The following is an 18,229-nucleotide window of genomic DNA, read 5'->3' as shown; positions in this document are numbered from 1 at the left end:
GCCACTGGGCCAGTCATTGTAAACTCGTCCTGTGCTGCTAAACTTTATTCAAGTTCACAGAGAACTTTATTTCAAGTTCTAGTGTTGATCCCTTATTTTCCAAAGATGCCAAATATGTCAGGTGGAATTTTAGGAAAACGCATAAAACAGGACATCTGGAAATCTTAGTTTTGTACATTTCACTCACTGTAAACATCAGTGAGCCTTCGGTGAAGGCATAAAAAGCTGATTCAGAATATAGATGACACTGTCAGGGCCCTGCTTCATTTGATCTGGACTTTCAGACATTTCAGTTTGATCCGAACCAAAATTACAGGTGTGAAACCTCCCTCAGCCAAACCAAAAGTCTAGCCAAAAGACACAGTGTCGGTCCAGATCAAATTGAACCATGGTTTGGTTCGTTTCTCATGTGAAAACACTGTTTTGGACGCTTTGAACTTGAATTATAGCAAGTTTTTGGCAGGCTGTTGTCAGACCTGGAAAGGGGAAAAACAACACAACAAGACAGAATGAGCCACGGTGGCACATGGGAAGAGGACAAGAACAAATGTTTACTTGACATGTGGTCCATCGACTTTATAAAGAATCAGTTGAGAAAAACTTGCAACAAATGTGGACTTGCATCATTGCAATAACAAACTAATAAATCAATAAATTAATCAAATGTATACAGTGTAACAAACGTGTGAGCCTTGTGTCACATTTCTATTGTAAATATGAAGCTCCAGGTTCATGATGCACTTACACTCAAACACAGGGCTCCTCCACCTCAGTTGCTCATATGTAGTTAAATGGAGATGTTGATGGGACAGAGGATTGGGAGATGACATACCTGCCCCTCGGCAAAGACAAATCACCAGGTTGTAACAGACATCTGTAATCTCCTGTCAGATAATTTGGAGACAGATGCCAGATGTTCATATGTACTCCACGTTGCCGTCAAAGTCACTGCTGAGCTGCATTTCTTGCAAGTGGGTCATTCCAGTGTCCCCTGAGTTCACGCACAAGCTGATCTGTTTCCTCAACAGAAAAGCGCTCGCTTCTCCAACTTGCTGAATGCACGACTTAAAATCACAAAGCAATTTAAAGGGAATGACAGATGACACTGATTCGTTTAATTTGTGTCACACCCAAAACACACCTATGATAATTAAGAGACTAAATACAACCTCTTAGTGCCTTGCCGCCACCGAGAGCTGAGCTGACCATGTTGATCTGTTAATCTAAGACTCAGTGAGAAAGCTGTGTTTCCCCAAAATGTTGAACTGTCCTTTTAAGGTTTCTTTAACTGTATCTGTAAATTGTGTTTCCAGCACCAGCTAAGCTGACAAAAACAATTTACTGTTAATGTTTTAAATGCCCCATTAGACCCATGATTTACAGTTTTGAGCAATTAAATCCTAAAACAGTTTAAATAGTTAACCATCTATAACCACTAATGTTACTGAGGTAGTTACTTGAGCCAAAAGAGGAATTAATTAGACAAAAAAAAAAAAAAAAAATCATAATAAGCAGCCATTTTAAATACACCAGTGAGGCGTTAATATACTTTCAAGAAAATCAGGTCTCCTTGTTTAAATGCAAATTTATGGACAAATCTAATCAAATTATTTATGGGGGGAATTTGTGGTCTACATTTAGGCGTCACCATGACAACCTAAAGTCCCAAATACCCTACCATGTACCGGGTGGACATAGAGAACTAGGTCTCCAGTATCTTTCCAAAGGCTCATAAGATCCAAACAAGATGACAGTAGCTCTCCTCACATTTTACAGTTTCTCTTCAGTTGGCTGCGTGAACACTGATCAGACTGATATATCTGCGGCGGTCTGGCCCGAGGAGAGAACAGCTGAGCTGAAAACAGCTGTTATGGTCAGAGAGGTTTCAGAGCCAAGGCCAGAGGTTGACCACAGAGCAGCTATAATCAAGAACCCAGAGAGCAGCACAAAGACAGTTTTACAGGCCAGCAAAACCACGCGCAAACTAACTAACTTAACCCTGTAGTTGTCTGCCACCTTAACGCTAATTTGAGTTCCCTCTAACCTTTCTTTTGTTAATCTCTAGATGTTAGTATGTTTTCTAATATTTCTCTCTCTTTCCTTCTATAACCTTTCTTTTGGCAAACTTCAGGTTTTTATTTCGAAACAGTCGGGCTGCAGACAATATTTAAAGCTGTGATGGATCATCTCAACTGATCTTTCGCTAAGCCCCACTCCCATGATTACTGTTGCTACGCCTCTCAAGATTTCCATTGTAGCATTGCACGTGCAACCCGTCAAATTCTTAGTTATTCTTGAAACAAGTGGTCCCCGATTCCAGCCAGAGGTAAACAAGCACTTTTCATTTCTTGCCAGTGACCCTCCATTCTGCAAATTGAAATCATGCTAATTGTTTGAAAACTCAGTCTCTTGAGTTTTTAAGGAGGGAAGTATGCATTTGATAGGGCTGCCTTTGTTTAAAGACTTTCCTAGTCAGCTCAAGCCATTAGTCGGTTAGTCATTGTACATTTATGATGTTGCCTGATCCCACCTGTCTTCATCATCCCTGTAGTAAAATTGTAAATCATCTCTGTGTTGTATCCCTGGTTATCAAACTGGCCTGATTCAGTCTCTGAGGCTGTATCCCAGTCTAATAGAGCTACTAACTGAGCTAACTAGCTAATGGTAGCTACAGCCTAGTTAGCAGTGGGCCATTATTGACTATTGTGTTGTGTTGACTATTTTTCTGCTACTAAGAAATAAATGGAAACATGGTCAACTAAGACTCTTCTCACTGACTAATGATTAAATCAACGACAGACATTGGAATAGAGGGGCAACTATGTTCCTTTATAGCAAACAACACTGAGATTTATTTATGCATTATTGTTCCTAGTAAAATATATATTTAACTTTTAGAAGAGAAAAGTCTTTGGGGACGTGGATTAACCAATGGGTTTGGCAAAAGCAACTCTGTCCCTAATAATCCAATCAAGTGCGGGACGGAGCCGCTAACACCGATACACAGTAGTAGAGTCACGGACTGTACAAATATTGGATGCAGCTCCTGGGTCTGAAAAGAGAAGCCAATGCAGAAGTGCCTTAAACCCGCATTCTTTCTAAAAGCCAGCAGAGCCTGACTGTTCTGGTTGCGAAAATAGGTCTGACTGTCTGAAAGCTTATGAGAAAATTTCCCTACTTCTTGCTTGCTTGTTTTTTTTTTACCTTAGTTGACAGTTTCTTCATAAGTTTATAGTCTAAATTGCTAGTTTAAAGTCTTCTTCTATACCGCACAATGTTCATTTTGTTAATTATGGTCCCATGTCAACGCCAAACTCAAGGCTTAAAAACGGTAGTCCACAAAACAATGGATGACATTACGTTGAGTACTTCTACATTATTATACTTGAGCAGTATCCAGGACCAGCTTCCAAACAGTTGGTTATATGAAACAGTGGAAGTGCTGGTCCTGAACAGGGCTTTTTTAATGTAACTCCACAAAATACTACAGTTAACTAATAAAATGGAAGTTTTGCTTGGCTACTACTGTATGTAGTAAGCGAGGCATGCTAACATTTGTAGTTTATGTTAGTGCAGACAAACACTGTTTTACCCATTCATTACACTTTTGCTCTGTTTTAGGTTCAGGAAATGCCAAAATCCAAAGCTTGGCAGGCCTTTTGTAGCCAGAAACAGTTGCTAAGTGATCACTGGACACAGTGATAGCACACTCTCAACTGACCATCTCTCTTTAACCCTCAGCCCTGTAAGAAAAACTTTAACTTCAAAGGTGAATAATGAAAGGTATCTTGCAGTCTTACAGTTGTTCTGGGTGATCATGTTTACCTAGCATGATTGCTAGATATTTATGTTCGTGTTTATTTTTATTTGCCATTTGTCACCTACTCTTAGTTGTACTGTACATTTTTTTGTTGACCTCACCTTCCTGGTTTGATTTGATTTCCGTCTGGTCCTCTCCTTGTATCACTGTTCGTTTCTCCTGTTGTTGCACTCCTTTTCTTATCACCACTTTTTCTTTTTCAAAAAGTCACCTCCACTTCCTTAAAGGTCTCTTCCTTCCACTCCTCTCCCCTGCTTGACCTCTTGCTTCCCTCCACCCTGTCTTTTTTGCTGTCTCCACATGAGTGATGTGTTGCATGTGTATCTCTCACAGACAAAGATGAGTGCAGCAAGGACAACGGCGGCTGCCAGCACGAGTGCATCAACACAGTGGGCTCTTACGTTTGTCAGTGTCGCCATGGCTTTGTACTGCATGAGAACAAACATGACTGTAAGGAAGGTGGGTTTCACGTACATTCACATCAGCACACACACTGGCATAAAAACATTGGACCGCACATGCACGTGGTGCCACATTCACACAAGCATGTGTTCATTCACAAGAACAGTCATCGTCCATCATACAGCCCTTACTCTGTGTATCCACACCAGAGTCCACCTGACAACAGACTGGCCCTTTCCATTTGAGGAGAGTGTTTTTCTTTATAAATTTCTACACTTGGAGGCTTCAAGCAGAGCTGCAGACTTGAGCCTTATGATGTGTGCATGTGTCGCATTAAGTAACAGAAGTGAAAACCACAGACATGACTTTAACTTGAAGACTGTAAGACTTGACTGACTTGAAACTTGAGAACAACAAACAATGGAATAACAAAAAATCGAGGCAGGCTTGATGACGTGTTAGATAGTTAATTATTCTTTTAACTTTTATTACTCTGTATTAAAATGACTTGCTGTCAGCTATTAACACAGCATTGAAGAAGAACAATCATTGTAATGTTCACATTGTAATGAAGTTACAAGTTGGAAGTTACTTGTGTTGACATTCTCTGAAAGACTTTGCTTGTACTTGTCGTAAAGGACTTCAGATCTTCTTTAAAATACTTTAGACTTGACTTGGATTTGACCTTAAGGACTTGAAATTTGCTTCACTGAACTTCAGACTTCACATGGACATGCCCCTCAAGGACTTGACATTTTCACTCAAAGAATGGAGACATGACTTGGACCTGATGAACTTACATTGAAAGAGCTACCTGACTTTGCTTTGCCCTAAATGATGCAACGCTTACTCAGAAAGATTTGAGACTTAATCTGAAAGACTGGAGATATAACTTGGACTCACCTCAAATTACTTGCTTGACTTAGATTTGCCATAAAGGACTTGGGACTTCCTCACAAAGATTTGAGACTTGACTTACACTTGTCTTAAATTACTTGCTTGATTTGGACTTGGCCTAAAGGACATGAGACTTACGCAGAAAGACTTGAAATTTACTCAGAAAGACTTAAGACTTATTCAGAAAGACTTTAGATTTATGCAGAAAGACTGAAGACTTACTCTGAAGACTTGTGACTTAACCCTGAAAAGTTAATTTGGAGTTGTCTCAAATGACTTGATTGACTTGGACCTGCCCTAAATGACTTAAGACTTGCTCACAAAGACTTAACACTTATTCTGAAAGACTTGAGACTTACCTTGAAAGACCTTAGACTTGACTTGGACTTACCATGAAGGACTTGAGACTTAACCTATACTTGTCTAAATTTACTTGCTTGACTTAGACTTTCCCTAAATGACTTGAGACTTACTCTAAAAGACTTGACACTTATCCTGAAAGACTTGAGACTTGACTCTGACTGTTCTCAAATGACTTGCTGAACTAAGACTTGCCCTAAAGGACTTGTGATTTACTCGCAGAGACTTGAGACTTGGCTGACAGTTGTCTAAATTTACTTGCTTGACTTGGACCTGCCTTAAAGAACCCAAGACTTACTCAGAAAGACTTAAGGCTTCAGAAGACTTGAGTCTTGAGTTTGACTTGTCTCAGATGACTTGACTTAAACCTTCCTAAAAGGTGCAAAGATGCTTCAGAAGCAGACAAGTTCAAGGTAGTTACCACAGAATAAGTCTCCAAATTTATTACGTTATAAATCATATGTATGTTGTAGAATATGGAATATAATCGTCTTTTTTTGACATGGTCTGTGGTCCACGGGTCTCGAGACTTATTTTGAAAGACTTAAAGCTTAACTTGAACTTGTCTTAACTGACTGAAAAACAGCTCTGCCTGCAAGTCACTAAGAGTGTGTTCACTGTGATGTGTGTTTGTGTTTGTGTGTGAGAATTTCTTGACAAAAAAACATCATTACTTAAAAGCTATTAGCACATTCCCATGTACGCCCAACACACAAGCACACACACACACACCGACACACAACTGTTGAATTGACATATTATACTCCGCTCTTTGAAGTTGAACTTTTGAACGTGTGCACACACACCACATCAATACACACATACACACCTCACTAAAGGCTCCCTGTGCTGCTCATAAAAACACTCATGTTTCAAACATCTGGGAGCTTGAAAGCTTCACATGTACCGCCGTCTTCCTGTGTGTGTGTACGTGGGTGCGTGTGTGTGTTTGTGTGTGCATTAGACCAGCTTGACCCAGTAACCTTGCCGAGTCATGTAAATCCATATTCCCATCACACAGCCTGTGTCCGTGTGTAGTTATGTAGATACACACAGTATGCGCGTGTGAAAGTTTCACAGTGTGGAGATGGACATTTGGATAGTGTGACAAGTGCTGTTAACATGTTGGATAATATAAAAATCACCTTACAGTGATAGTGGTCACCTGACAGACGTGTGTAACACTATGATACACCAGCATTGGAAAAGAAAAAATAGATAAAAAACTTCATCCAAAAATCAGTTTTCTTTATGGTCTCAGGGATCACGTCTAATGTTTTTCATGACAGGAAGACATCTGTTACTTGAAACTGTTGGGTACTACTGACTAATACTGGTCGTTTTATGATGCCATGGCATTGTAAACTATTTCCTGTCACCGACAATAACTTGATCATGTGAAAAGATGCTTTTGCTGCTGTGTCAGACAACACGATTCTAGCATTTTATATCTGTATCATGTACGTAGCTAGACTTTTTAACTGCACAAGGTGTGACAATAGTGTGTGTGGAATGTGACATCTGTATTTATTACTTTGCCTGTTAGAAAACTCTCCTCTACATTTATACCACTGTGCTTGTAAATTCATCCATCTCACTCTGTACATGGGTTCAGTTTGTCTGACTCTAAATAAAAACTGTCACTCTGGAATACATCTCGTTGTCCTGTGCATGCCTCCTGCCTCCCATCACCTTCATCAAACCATGGCATTCATTTAACTCACACCATACACACACACACACACACACATACACAAATGCCATGTGTGGCTGTGAGGGCTGCTGTGGACACATTTTTGTGTGTTTGTAACTGATACAAACTTTCTAGGGGGAAAGCAGGTGGCAAGAGTCCAACTTCAACCAGAAAGAGTTGCTTCACAGTTATTAGCATGCTACAATATTAGCCCACAGCTGATTTGTTGTTATTGTTCAAAACAACAAATCAGCAACAACCAGGCTAATATGTTGTATTTCAAAGAGGAATGAATTCTTTTTACTGGATTCTCCTTAAAATTATGTCACTATTGTTTGGCAGTGCAGAATCTAATTTGCCTGATGTCAGACTGAACTGTAAAGTTTATTCAATGTCAATTCATTGATGTATTATAATGAACTTGGTACAGTGAAAAGATGGAGCTTGTTCAGTCCAGTGAGAGCTGCTTGCGTGGTGCAAAAGCCAAAAAAGTTTTCTGGCTTCCAGGTTTACTTCCTGGTTATATAGCTCACTAAATATACACAGTTGCGCTTTCCAACCTTGCCCTTGGCTGTGAGTTCCTGTTCGGCTGATAGAATTTACATTGTGATGACATCACAGATTTTTAAATTGCTTTTTTTGTTTCTAGTTGAGTTTCACAAATTTAAAACCTCAATGGATCAAACAGTCATCGTAGAATGTGTCATAACTGACCTTATTTGCAGTTCGAGGTGTCAACAGTTCTGTAGACGATGTTTATATATTCAGTGTTGTGCATAAATGTGCTAAAAGAGCAGTATTCGTTGAATGTGGTGTTTTGGTGAGCGTTGAACTGAATGGATCAGTTTGCATTTAATGAATATGAGCGCAATTGTCGTTCACTCCTGAGAGACTTAATGATGCGCATGTTGTCGGTCGATTAAAAAAGAGTGATCACAGCAGAAGGAGAGATAGCAAGCGGAAATGGACATAAATATCGACGTGGTATAAAAACTTTGTTTGATCATGCAGCATGAAGTGTATGAACTACACTGCAGACTGGAGTCTCAGTCTCAGCATTATATTCACTCTTCTTCTCTGTTCTCCGCAAGTTTGCTTTCTGCTGTAGTGTAAACTGTTCTCAAATTGTTGTAAATTGTTGATAATAACTATAGATATAGGTAATCCTGGACATTCGATATTCATGTTTTAATATAAATTAAATTGCGCACCATTTATTATGACGTCATTATATAGACTCCAAAGTCCCTGTTAGGAGAGGGTTCTATTCAAAATTTAAAACCAAGAGTTCATTTGGGGAACAGTGAACTGAACTCTAGCTCTTTAAGTGTGAACTTGCACAACATTGCATATATTACATCTGTGGTTACACTCCATCGCCATCTTCATGGAATCATAGTGGGTGGATTCGGAGGTCTGGACTCAGGCAAGGATCTGGGAGTGACTAGCAAAGCAATAACAGAGCAGTTTGGCAACAGATGAAAAATGGCCTTTTGGCAAACTTTTGGTGCTTTGAGAGCAATATTTATTTATGTTCAGTTTTCCTGTTTCTGGAACATAATAAAGTAGCAGAATGGATCGCAGGTCCTAGAGGTATTTTTTTCTTTGGAGAAGATCCCAGCCAGAGGTGCAAATCAACCTTTCAGCAGACCTTTTTCACAGCAGCTATTTTGATGGGAAATCGTAGAGTAAACACAGGTGATATCAATGATACTAATTTATATTCAGGCTGCTCACTATGGCTGCTGTGAATAAGGTCTCTTGGTGGATCTGTTGGCTGTGAATGGAATGACATATGTTTCACATCATTTTCATTTTCATCAAGTCATTCACTGACCCCTCATACTATATATTAAAGCGTCTGAATTTTATTTCCTCATTAATTTATTCAGGGTTTTCCTTTAATTTTTCACTTCACTGTTATTGCTGGACTCGTCCACGGTGGATCCTGAGCAGAGTCCTGCGCGGGTTCAGTTTTGCAAACCCACAGTGATCATACCTGCAAAGCTGAGTGCCGGAAATCAACCCATTACCCATGAAATCCATGCCTGCTCAGACCCGTTAATACAGATTCCACGACCCGACCATTGATCAAGCACTCATATGCAGTCACTCAAAAGCCCCTGCAGCTGTTGGATGTGTTTCCTCAGCGACGATGTCCCTAGCTTGTGGCTACCAAAAGCTTTTTTTTTTTTTTTACAAGCAGTAAAGCCTCTGATAGTGTTATTCTCAGTGTCTCGCAGATCATACCAAATGTCTTTCAAATGCCTGACTTGACCTTCGATGATGTTTTGTCCACAATTTGGTATTCTCTACTGGTTATTTTTGCCTTTATGTCATCCATTTAGATGTACTAGCCGGCAGGTAGCCTACATCTCTGTCAGATTAGTGACGTGCCATTAATTGACCAGATGTGGAGTCAATGTTGTGTCGTACGCTTTCACAATAAAAAAAAATCCTGGCATTAGGCTAATTAATGTTAAAATACTGCATAATCATTTTCATGTCTCATTCTCTATTTTAAAAAAGTTATTGTCCATTGCCCACCCAGAATTAGTACAATTTTTCATGTTTCCATTATATTTTTCTTTTTATATTTTTACCCATTATACAGTTTTTTTTGTACCAGTACCCACAGGTACCCGACACGGTACAGGACTCTGACGCTGAGTCCTAAATGTGAATTGATTCCAGTTACCGGATGCATTAACAATGGGCAGATAGATACTCGGGATCCAATCCTACACGTCCTGTTTTTAGGATCCGTTTCCTAAGCACCCAGGCACCGAGAGCTTGGATTTTAGAAAGTAGTCGTTGCAATTAGTTCTGTGTTTTATTTGAATGGTTAAAACAATTTGAATGTAACTATGGGCACAAAGAAATCTCCATATAATTACTTTCTGCTTTTGTGTCTAAAAATATCACATTAAAATAAAAGATAATGAACAGCAAATGTGTCATTATTGCGAAATAAACCGCGAAAGGGTGGTGTAGGATCTCTTGAATCACCACGAATCATCCCGCTTATTACATGGTTACTCACAAAAAAACAATAATTTGACACAAAATATTGACTTACAATGATTTTATTGCTTCTGCTAAGTCTTCCAGAGTCTGTGACCAAAACTGCACCCAAAGCAACTGTCTGTTATTCATAATTAGGAAATAACAGACCATAGTATAGAATATTCAACAAAGCCTTGTAATAAGGTTCAAATAATATCCAGAATAATGACATTTCTAAACCTTTAAATATTGTAATGGAATACTTCTTTAATTATAGAGAGATATTCTTTTGGTTATTTGTGTGCTGTACTCCGTCAATGAAAAGTGCAGAATTCTTTTGTCTTTGTGTAAATGCATGTGTTCATGTGAAATTCACACTGAACTTGTCATCAGGATGTGTTTCTTTGAAATCTTTTCTCTCCTTTGGTTCTCTGGTTTCTCTCCTTCCTGTTCCCTTTCCATTTCCTCTGACCTTTTCCTGTGCAGCCAAGATTTTAACTTCCTTTCTATGTGTGTGCTTACGCTTGTGTGTTTGTGTGTGTGTGTGTGTTTGTGTGTGTGTGTGTGTGTGTCCAGCTGAGTGTGAGCATAAGATCCACAGCCCAACTGGGACCCTGAGCAGCCCCAACTGGCCAGACAAGTATCCCAGCCGTAAGGAGTGCACCTGGGACATCACAGCCACGCCGGGACACAGAGTCAAGATAGTAAGTGAGCTGAAATCAGGCAGGTTTCAAGGCTTGTGAAGGATTTCTCTTTTAATCTTTAAAGCCTACAGCATTACTGGCCTTCTTCCCCTCTTCATAACAATACATTATTCTGTCTGTGGGGTCATGTCGTATGTAAACGCCTCAGGCTGCCCTCCCCCCTTCTTGCAGGATGATCTCTCTTTCCCATGTTCCACTTATGAAACCCAAATGTGAATGGGGGAGAAAGTGCGCGTTTGTATATTCGGGCTAACTGCGAGCGTGTGCTCATGCATTAGAAAGAGGCCTTGGGCAGTGGCCATCTGTGTCCTTGTGTCTTTCTGTGTGTGTGTGTGTGTGTGTGTGTAATACTGTATATGAGTGTGTTTAGCATGCATGTGCCACACACATGCATGCGTTTGAGCATGTAAAGCATTTGCGTGTCACCACAGATAGTCGCCTCCGCATTTTTCGAATTACTGCAGATGTACGTATTTAAGAAAAAACAGACCTTCATGTTCTGCTGTGTGCATTAAGGAGGCTGAAGAGTTCTGATTTGTATGGTTATTTGTCCAGAGAGAGGAGAGGAGATGAGCCAAGACAGATGGTGTTTGGCTAACAGCGTTAGCTTTGATGCAGAGTTTCTCCTGACTCAGGTGTATTCACAGAAGATGCTCAGCGCTGTTTGCAAGTTCAAATTGCAGAGGTGATGCGGTGGTTTTAACTAGGAATACTCCTGGTGACTAATTTCCCTGTTGACTAAAGGCAAATTTTAATTTAGACTAGTCGACTGGTCTAACAGCAAGAAAACACTGAGAAAATAGTTAAAATTGAGCACAACTTAAAAATTGATAGTATTAAACATTGTCAGAAAAAAATACTGTGTGCATTAAGAGTCATTCAAAACTGTTAATCACATTCTACAATAGTAAAATCGAATTATAAATGCTACTGAAATGTGTGGCACATTGCACTATGCAATATGAACATAGTGCACATTATCCTTCAAAACACGACAACAACCTACTAAATGCTTCACCTTTCCAAAGGGATCACAGTGTCTGGGGGTAAACATCATCGTTCACCCGGAGCTGACGTGTGTCTGACACACAGTGTGGCTAACGTTAGCACTGCTAGCAGTAGCATCTGCTCCGTCTGTGCCTGTGCTGAATGTGGTTCCACATTGCCCCAGTCGAGTGGTTATATGCCAGTTTAATCTGACACAGCCTACATTCATCCTTACTTTCATGTTCTACATTAAGATACTGACAAACTTTGCTGGATTTAAGAGCTGTCATCTGTCACATCGCAGCCCAGACTCGTGGCAGGCAGCTGCACAACGGTGTAGAGGCAACAGTTAACTGGCATTGTACATGAATGAAATATTGATAAATAGTTTAACCAAATGGTATTTTAGGTGCCCACTCACGAGGATGGCGCCATTTCATCCTATAGTCGACTAATCACACAGATCCCTAGTCTTGACCAGTTTTAACCCTCCAGAATAATCAGGTTGGTGTTCATGACCTCCTTGAGACTGTTAAGAGATAACTGTAAAGAAAGCTACCAAACTCACAAAGGAAGACCATAGCTTTGACTCTCACAAACACACTAAATGAAATCTATTCTAATTACAAACACAAATTATATCACAGAAAATGAGGGCAGTATTTTTTTCTTCCCGTCATTCTTGGTGAACCGAGTAGTTTTTTAAGTTTGCTATTTCGTGTTGTTATGTTTTGGCTGTTATATTCTTGAGGCCAGCTGTATTTTGCATGTGTTTGAGTTCTTGTCCCTTAAGTGGACTGTGATTAAGGAGCTCACGTTGCTCAGAGTTGCTTTCTGGCTCTCATTCCGTGATGCTTGCCGCAATATGTTATTTTATTTTATTCTCCACAACCATCTGGCGACCCCTTGCGACGCCCTTAGGGGCCCCGACCTCCATATTGAGAACCACTGGTCTAGACACACACACACACTTGTTTGTATTTGTACATTTGTTAGGACCCTGACTGGCATAAGACCATCAGTAGCCCTGATCTTAATCATCGCAACTACATGCCAAACCCTTACACGTGCCCTAATTTTAAGCCTCTTTTACACAGCCTGTTCAAGGCAAGAATGTTGCACCTTTATTCGGCTTCACCAGCAGAATGTGGGGTCATTTTCGTTCTATCTCTGATCCGCCAAAGGAGGTAGTAACAGAGCCGTTAGAGAGCCAGATTGATGTCTGTGTAAAAGGGTCAGCTGGCAGGGCAGGACAGGAAGCAAGCAAGAAGGCTAAAAGAGAGAGACGTGCCTCTAACTGCTGATCATTGGTCTATTTAGTGCTACGAAAAGGGCCAAAAGATGTGTTGTTCAGCAAAAGTGCTGAAAAATGAAAGCAATACTGAGGTGTGAAATGAACAATATACAGTAACAAACAACTCTGTGTGCGTGGCAGTGTGTACTGCGCTCATCTGTGCAGCTGATCTGCTGTTAAAAAGGCACAGTACTTTTTATACAAAGAAAGGAATGACTTAATGTATTTGCCAAATTTTAAAGTGGGGTCAAATAAATAAGAAAATGTCATTTATAGTGTTTCACAAACTTTATACAGTTTCCCCAAACTCAACAACTCACAAAACTGTGATTTTTTTAAGGGAGTCTTGGGCTGATTTGCCACCACTTCAAACTACTCTCACATAGGTTTTGCTCTGAAGGACAGAGGTCCCTGAATGCATCACAAATAATAAGTTGGAGCGCAAAGACGAGATTGGATTATCCAGTTAATGCATCTGGATAGAGTTCCCATTTTAATACCAGGTGTAAATGGTGTGTATCTCGATCCTTGAACTCAAATTGGTGATAATCCTCCTAAAGTCCACTCATGTTCCCATGCAAATAGTGTCATACACACACAAACACGGTGCAGTCTTTACACTATGCACACGTATTCCCATGCATTCTAGACACACACACACACACACACACACACACACACACACACACACACACACACACACACTCTCAGTGTAGTCCTGCAAAGTATTTGGATTTGGCTCCTCGCCTCACATCCACTCTGCAGTCGCATGCTGAGCTCGCTGCATGCTGTCAAAATTGTCATCAACTGTCATTTAGTTTTGATAATCTCTAATCACTGTTTACGTAACCAAAAATTACATCATCAAATATCGTGACACATTTTGTCATTTTTGCACCTGTTTTGAATGTGTGACTACATGTGATTTACACACAAATACACCCAAAGTGGGAGATTTGCTCTTTTCTGAGTTTTGCTAGTGTGTTTTCGTGTGTGTGTGTGTGTGTGTGTGTGTGTGTGTGTGTGTGTGTGTGTGTGTGTGTGTGTGTGTGTCTGTGTGTGTGAGTGTGAGTGTGTGTGTGTGAGAGTTGAGATTAACAGGGGTGCTCTCTATATCCACAGTAGTGACATCACAGCGGGATAAATTTAATACCAGACATCTGAGCATTCACATGAAGGTCATTCTGTCATTACTTCTTCATTCTCTGTCTCATACACACCCACACACACACACACACACACACACACACACACACACGCACACACACACACAACATTCTCATGGGAGTAGTAAACAGATCCACAAACCAGTGTCTCAGCCGAGCTACAGTTAGAAACATCTGGAAACCATCACAACCCCAGAATCAAACACTTCCCCTCCTCATGTCGGCCCACCTTCTCCTGTCCTCTCTCCTTCCGTCTGGTTTGTTAAAAATCAATTTGGTGTTTGTGGCGGCGTGATGGAGCGCGGCTCCAGAGACAGTCAGAGAGGTGTGTGACTGTGTGTGGGAGAGAGGCCTGCAAGGTGTTATGACTCAGCTCACGGTGACTTGATTAGATTATGAATCGTGACAGTGTGTACATGCATGTCAGGGTGTAAGCAGCAATGTGTAGGCAAAGACGGAGGGAGGCATGAGTTCTGTTATATGTTAAAGAATATGCAAATAGATTTACGGTAAGCTTTTGCTCCCAGTTTTTCATGAGTTTAAGTAAAAAAAACACACAAAAAGGTTTATTTCTCTCAAATTTTGTTCACAAATTTGTCAAAATCCAGGCTAGTAAGCGCTTCTCTTTTGCCAAGATAATCCATCGGCCTGACAGATGTGGCAGAGATGCTGATTAAACAGCATGTCTTTTGCACAGGTGTGCCTTGGACTGGTCACAATAAAAGATATTTAATCAGCACTAAACTATGGCTATTAGGGCTACAGATACCATTTTTTTTCCCGAGGAGGGCAAAGTCATGACCTCACAGCACACCTGTCAGGTGGATGGATTATTTTGACAAAAGTAAAGTGCTCATTAACACAGATTTTTTGCCTTTATTCATTGGACAGCTGAAGATATGAGAGGAAAGTGGGTAGAGAGAGAGGGGACAACATGCAGCGAATGGGAGCCAGTGGCCACTGCAGATGACTGAACATGGGGCACATGCTCTACTAACTGAGCTACAGGGCCACCCTACTTGCACAGATTTTAACAAATTTGCGAACAGAACTTGAGAGAAATAAAACTTTTGTGTGCACACAAACTAGCAGTACCATTTGGCAGATGATAGGAGCATGGCTGCACATACCGTCAGACTTAAGAACAGATTCTACATCAGGCTGCTGAACTCATTAACCCAAATATTCCTGCTGTCTGCAGTAATGCACTCTCAACCATGACTGCAGCTATTGTACCAGGACTAATACGTACTCAATGTGAAATTCTTATTTATACAATTGTCACTTTCACACCCATTCCTAATTTTCATATATTTATGTAGTGACTCCGTGTTAACCTACATATGACAATGAAACTGAACTGGACTGAAAACCCAGATAGTTTTCATTTTCCCGGGAGTCGGTACAGACCAAATCAGAGCAAAAAGTGGACGATGGACCTCATCAGGACGGAAGAAACACAACTTCAAATGAAACACAATGTTGCTCTGTATCTGCTGGATGTGAAAATTGGCAACTTTTTGCTAACAGCTCAGTGTCACTGTGGTGGTCAGTGTATTTCCACTGCCTCCACGCTGACAAAAAATCAGTCCTCATTGCAGCTTTAATTAAAGACTTGTTGATCAGTGAAGCCTAGTAAATACGTTTTTCTAGCTACTCCGTCCAGTGACATTAACTCTGAACTCGGGTGCCCTGTTATTTCTAATGATTAGATCAAGTTCAGAGAGACACTGTAAAGGAAATGACTCACAGTTTACAACAAAGGCTCTCCCAAAGAATACACACTTGTCATGAATCTCTTTCCAATAATCTCCTTTTTACTCTGACTTACCCTCTGACTGCCATTCATTGCTGTTGCTCTATGATATTGCACATTTATTCTTTTGCAATAATATGTGCACAAAATTTAGTACACATACATTTGTAGCTATTGTAGCTTACTGTAATTCCTTTGAACAAATAAGAACATCACGAAAAACACTCACAGTACTTTATGTCACTCTGAGTCTAACAATCACTCCATTCTGCTTCATTGTTTCGCTCACAGAACTGAACTGCTTTACTGCATGAAACAGGGAGCAGGCTGCAGATCACTCAGTGCAGACAGAGCAAATATCAGAGTTTGTTGCAGTAGGAGTAAAGTCGGGATCTCTGGCACAGTTTCACGTATTTCCAAAGTAGCAAGGCAGCAACTGCTGTCTGTTGTCCATCAGCTTAAATGATATTTGGATGTGCATGGCTACTATACGTTGTTCATATACTTCCAAGGTGCCTGCAGAAGGAGAAAAAATAACTTTCTCCTCGCTCTTAAAAAAGATGAACGTACAGAGGAGACTGTTTGTTTCAAGTTTTATCAGTTTTATCTCTCACTTTGTAATGACAAATGCACAACATGTGTCGGCACGCTCGTGACTTTTCAAACTGACATTTCACCCAAATTATGTTTGGATCTTTAGGTACTGTAGATGTAAACATGCGGACATCAATACAAAAGGAACATAGATACAGATATGTGTTTTTAGCTGACATAAAATATATGTTATGGTCCAAATTTAGAGGGCAAGCAAGCAAGGAGGCTGAAAGACACACCTCTGTGCCATCACAGCATCAAATGATGTGTTTTATTAAAAAAAAAAATGTGAAAAATGAAAGCGATACAGGTGGAAAATGACAGTGTGTGCTGAAAACAGTATTGTTATACAAAGAAAGGAAAAACATGATTTATTACATTTGCTGAATTTACAAGAGAGAACAAATAGTTAAGAGTTTGTCACTGACAGCATTACATAAAGTTCGAAAACTCGAAAACTCACAAAACTTTGTGATTTTTTTTTAAAGGGCTGATTTGCCATCAGACATCTTAATACAATGGAGGTTGTTGCACTTTCATTTGTGGTACTCAGAGCTTTGAAAAATGAAATTTGAGTAACATGACAGCTATGTTCCTTCTCAGAAACAATGTCCCATTTATTCTGGATACCACAGGGACCTCAGCTTCAAAAGTTTTCACTGAACTAGTTTCTAACAAAGAGGTCAACAGTTAACCTTTCGACACCCACTCGTATCTCAGCTGTCTCTGACCTTCCCTGTCCGTCTCCCTGCCTCCTTGTTTCCAGACCTTCAACGAGTTTGAGATCGAGCAGCATCAAGAATGTGCGTACGACCATCTGGAGGCCTTTGACGGGGACAGTGACACCGCAGCCATCTTGGGCCGACTGTGTGGCAGTAAGATCCCGGAGCAGCTGGTCTCCACCGGCAACAAGATGTACCTCCGCTTCATCTCTGACGCCTCAGTGCAAAGGAAGGGCTTCCAGGCTACACACTCCACAGGTGTGTGTCTCTAAACAGACATTTTTACAGCATATTTAAGTGTTTATGTATGCACAACACATGATGTGTGTGTGAGTTGTTGTGTCTGCAGAGAGCATCACAAAGGTCACCAGCTTGGATTCCTCATCTTTGAATAGTTTTTTTAAAAGCAACATCTCCCTCTAGTGGTTCTCAGCTGCACATACAGGATGAAAATCATTCAGGGAGATCTGAGTTTATTGACAATCTGGGACATCACAAAACTACCAAATGCCATAAATATCGCTCTTCCCTTCTTCCTGTGTGTTTCTGCAGAGTGTGGCGGTCGCCTGAAAGCAGAAGCTCGTCAGAAGAACCTCTACTCTCACTCCCAGTTTGGAGACAATAACTACCCGGGTCACACTGACTGCGAGTGGCTGCTGACGGCTGAACAGGGCTACGGCATCGAGCTGAGCTTCATCACTTTCGAGGTAGAGGAGGAAGCTGACTGTGGTTATGACTACATCGAGCTGTACAACGGGTACGACGCCAACTCACATCGACTCGGCCGTTTCTGCGGTTCAGGGGTAAGGCTTCTAAATTTTTTATCAA

General features: G+C 40.6%; 1 protein-coding gene across 3 annotated transcripts in view; it reads left to right on the top strand.

Annotated features, from left to right (window-relative positions):
• The window catches only part of tll1 (tolloid-like 1), a 77,852-nt gene that overhangs the window by 56,442 nt on the left and 3,181 nt on the right, over positions 1-18,229 (top strand). For 2 of the 3 annotated variants that reach the window (XM_084715079.1, XM_084715080.1), the window contains 4 exons: positions 4,154-4,279; positions 10,755-10,882; positions 17,446-17,659; positions 17,954-18,204. In XM_084715079.1, the coding sequence (XP_084571205.1) occupies positions 4,154-4,279; positions 10,755-10,882; positions 17,446-17,659; positions 17,954-18,204 (719 nt within the window). The remainder of the gene's footprint in view (positions 1-4,153; positions 4,280-10,754; positions 10,883-17,445; positions 17,660-17,953; positions 18,205-18,229) is intronic. The other variant, XM_084715081.1, reaches the window with a different exon arrangement.

The sequence above is a fragment of the Lutjanus erythropterus genome, chromosome 3 (assembly GCF_056507025.1).
Source record: "Lutjanus erythropterus isolate fLutEry1 chromosome 3, fLutEry1.hap2, whole genome shotgun sequence".
In the NCBI taxonomy this organism is placed as follows: Eukaryota; Metazoa; Chordata; class Actinopteri; order Lutjaniformes; family Lutjanidae; genus Lutjanus; species Lutjanus erythropterus.
The sequence above is the reverse complement of the archived record's forward strand: the minus strand, read 5'-3'. Positions and strand labels throughout refer to the sequence as shown.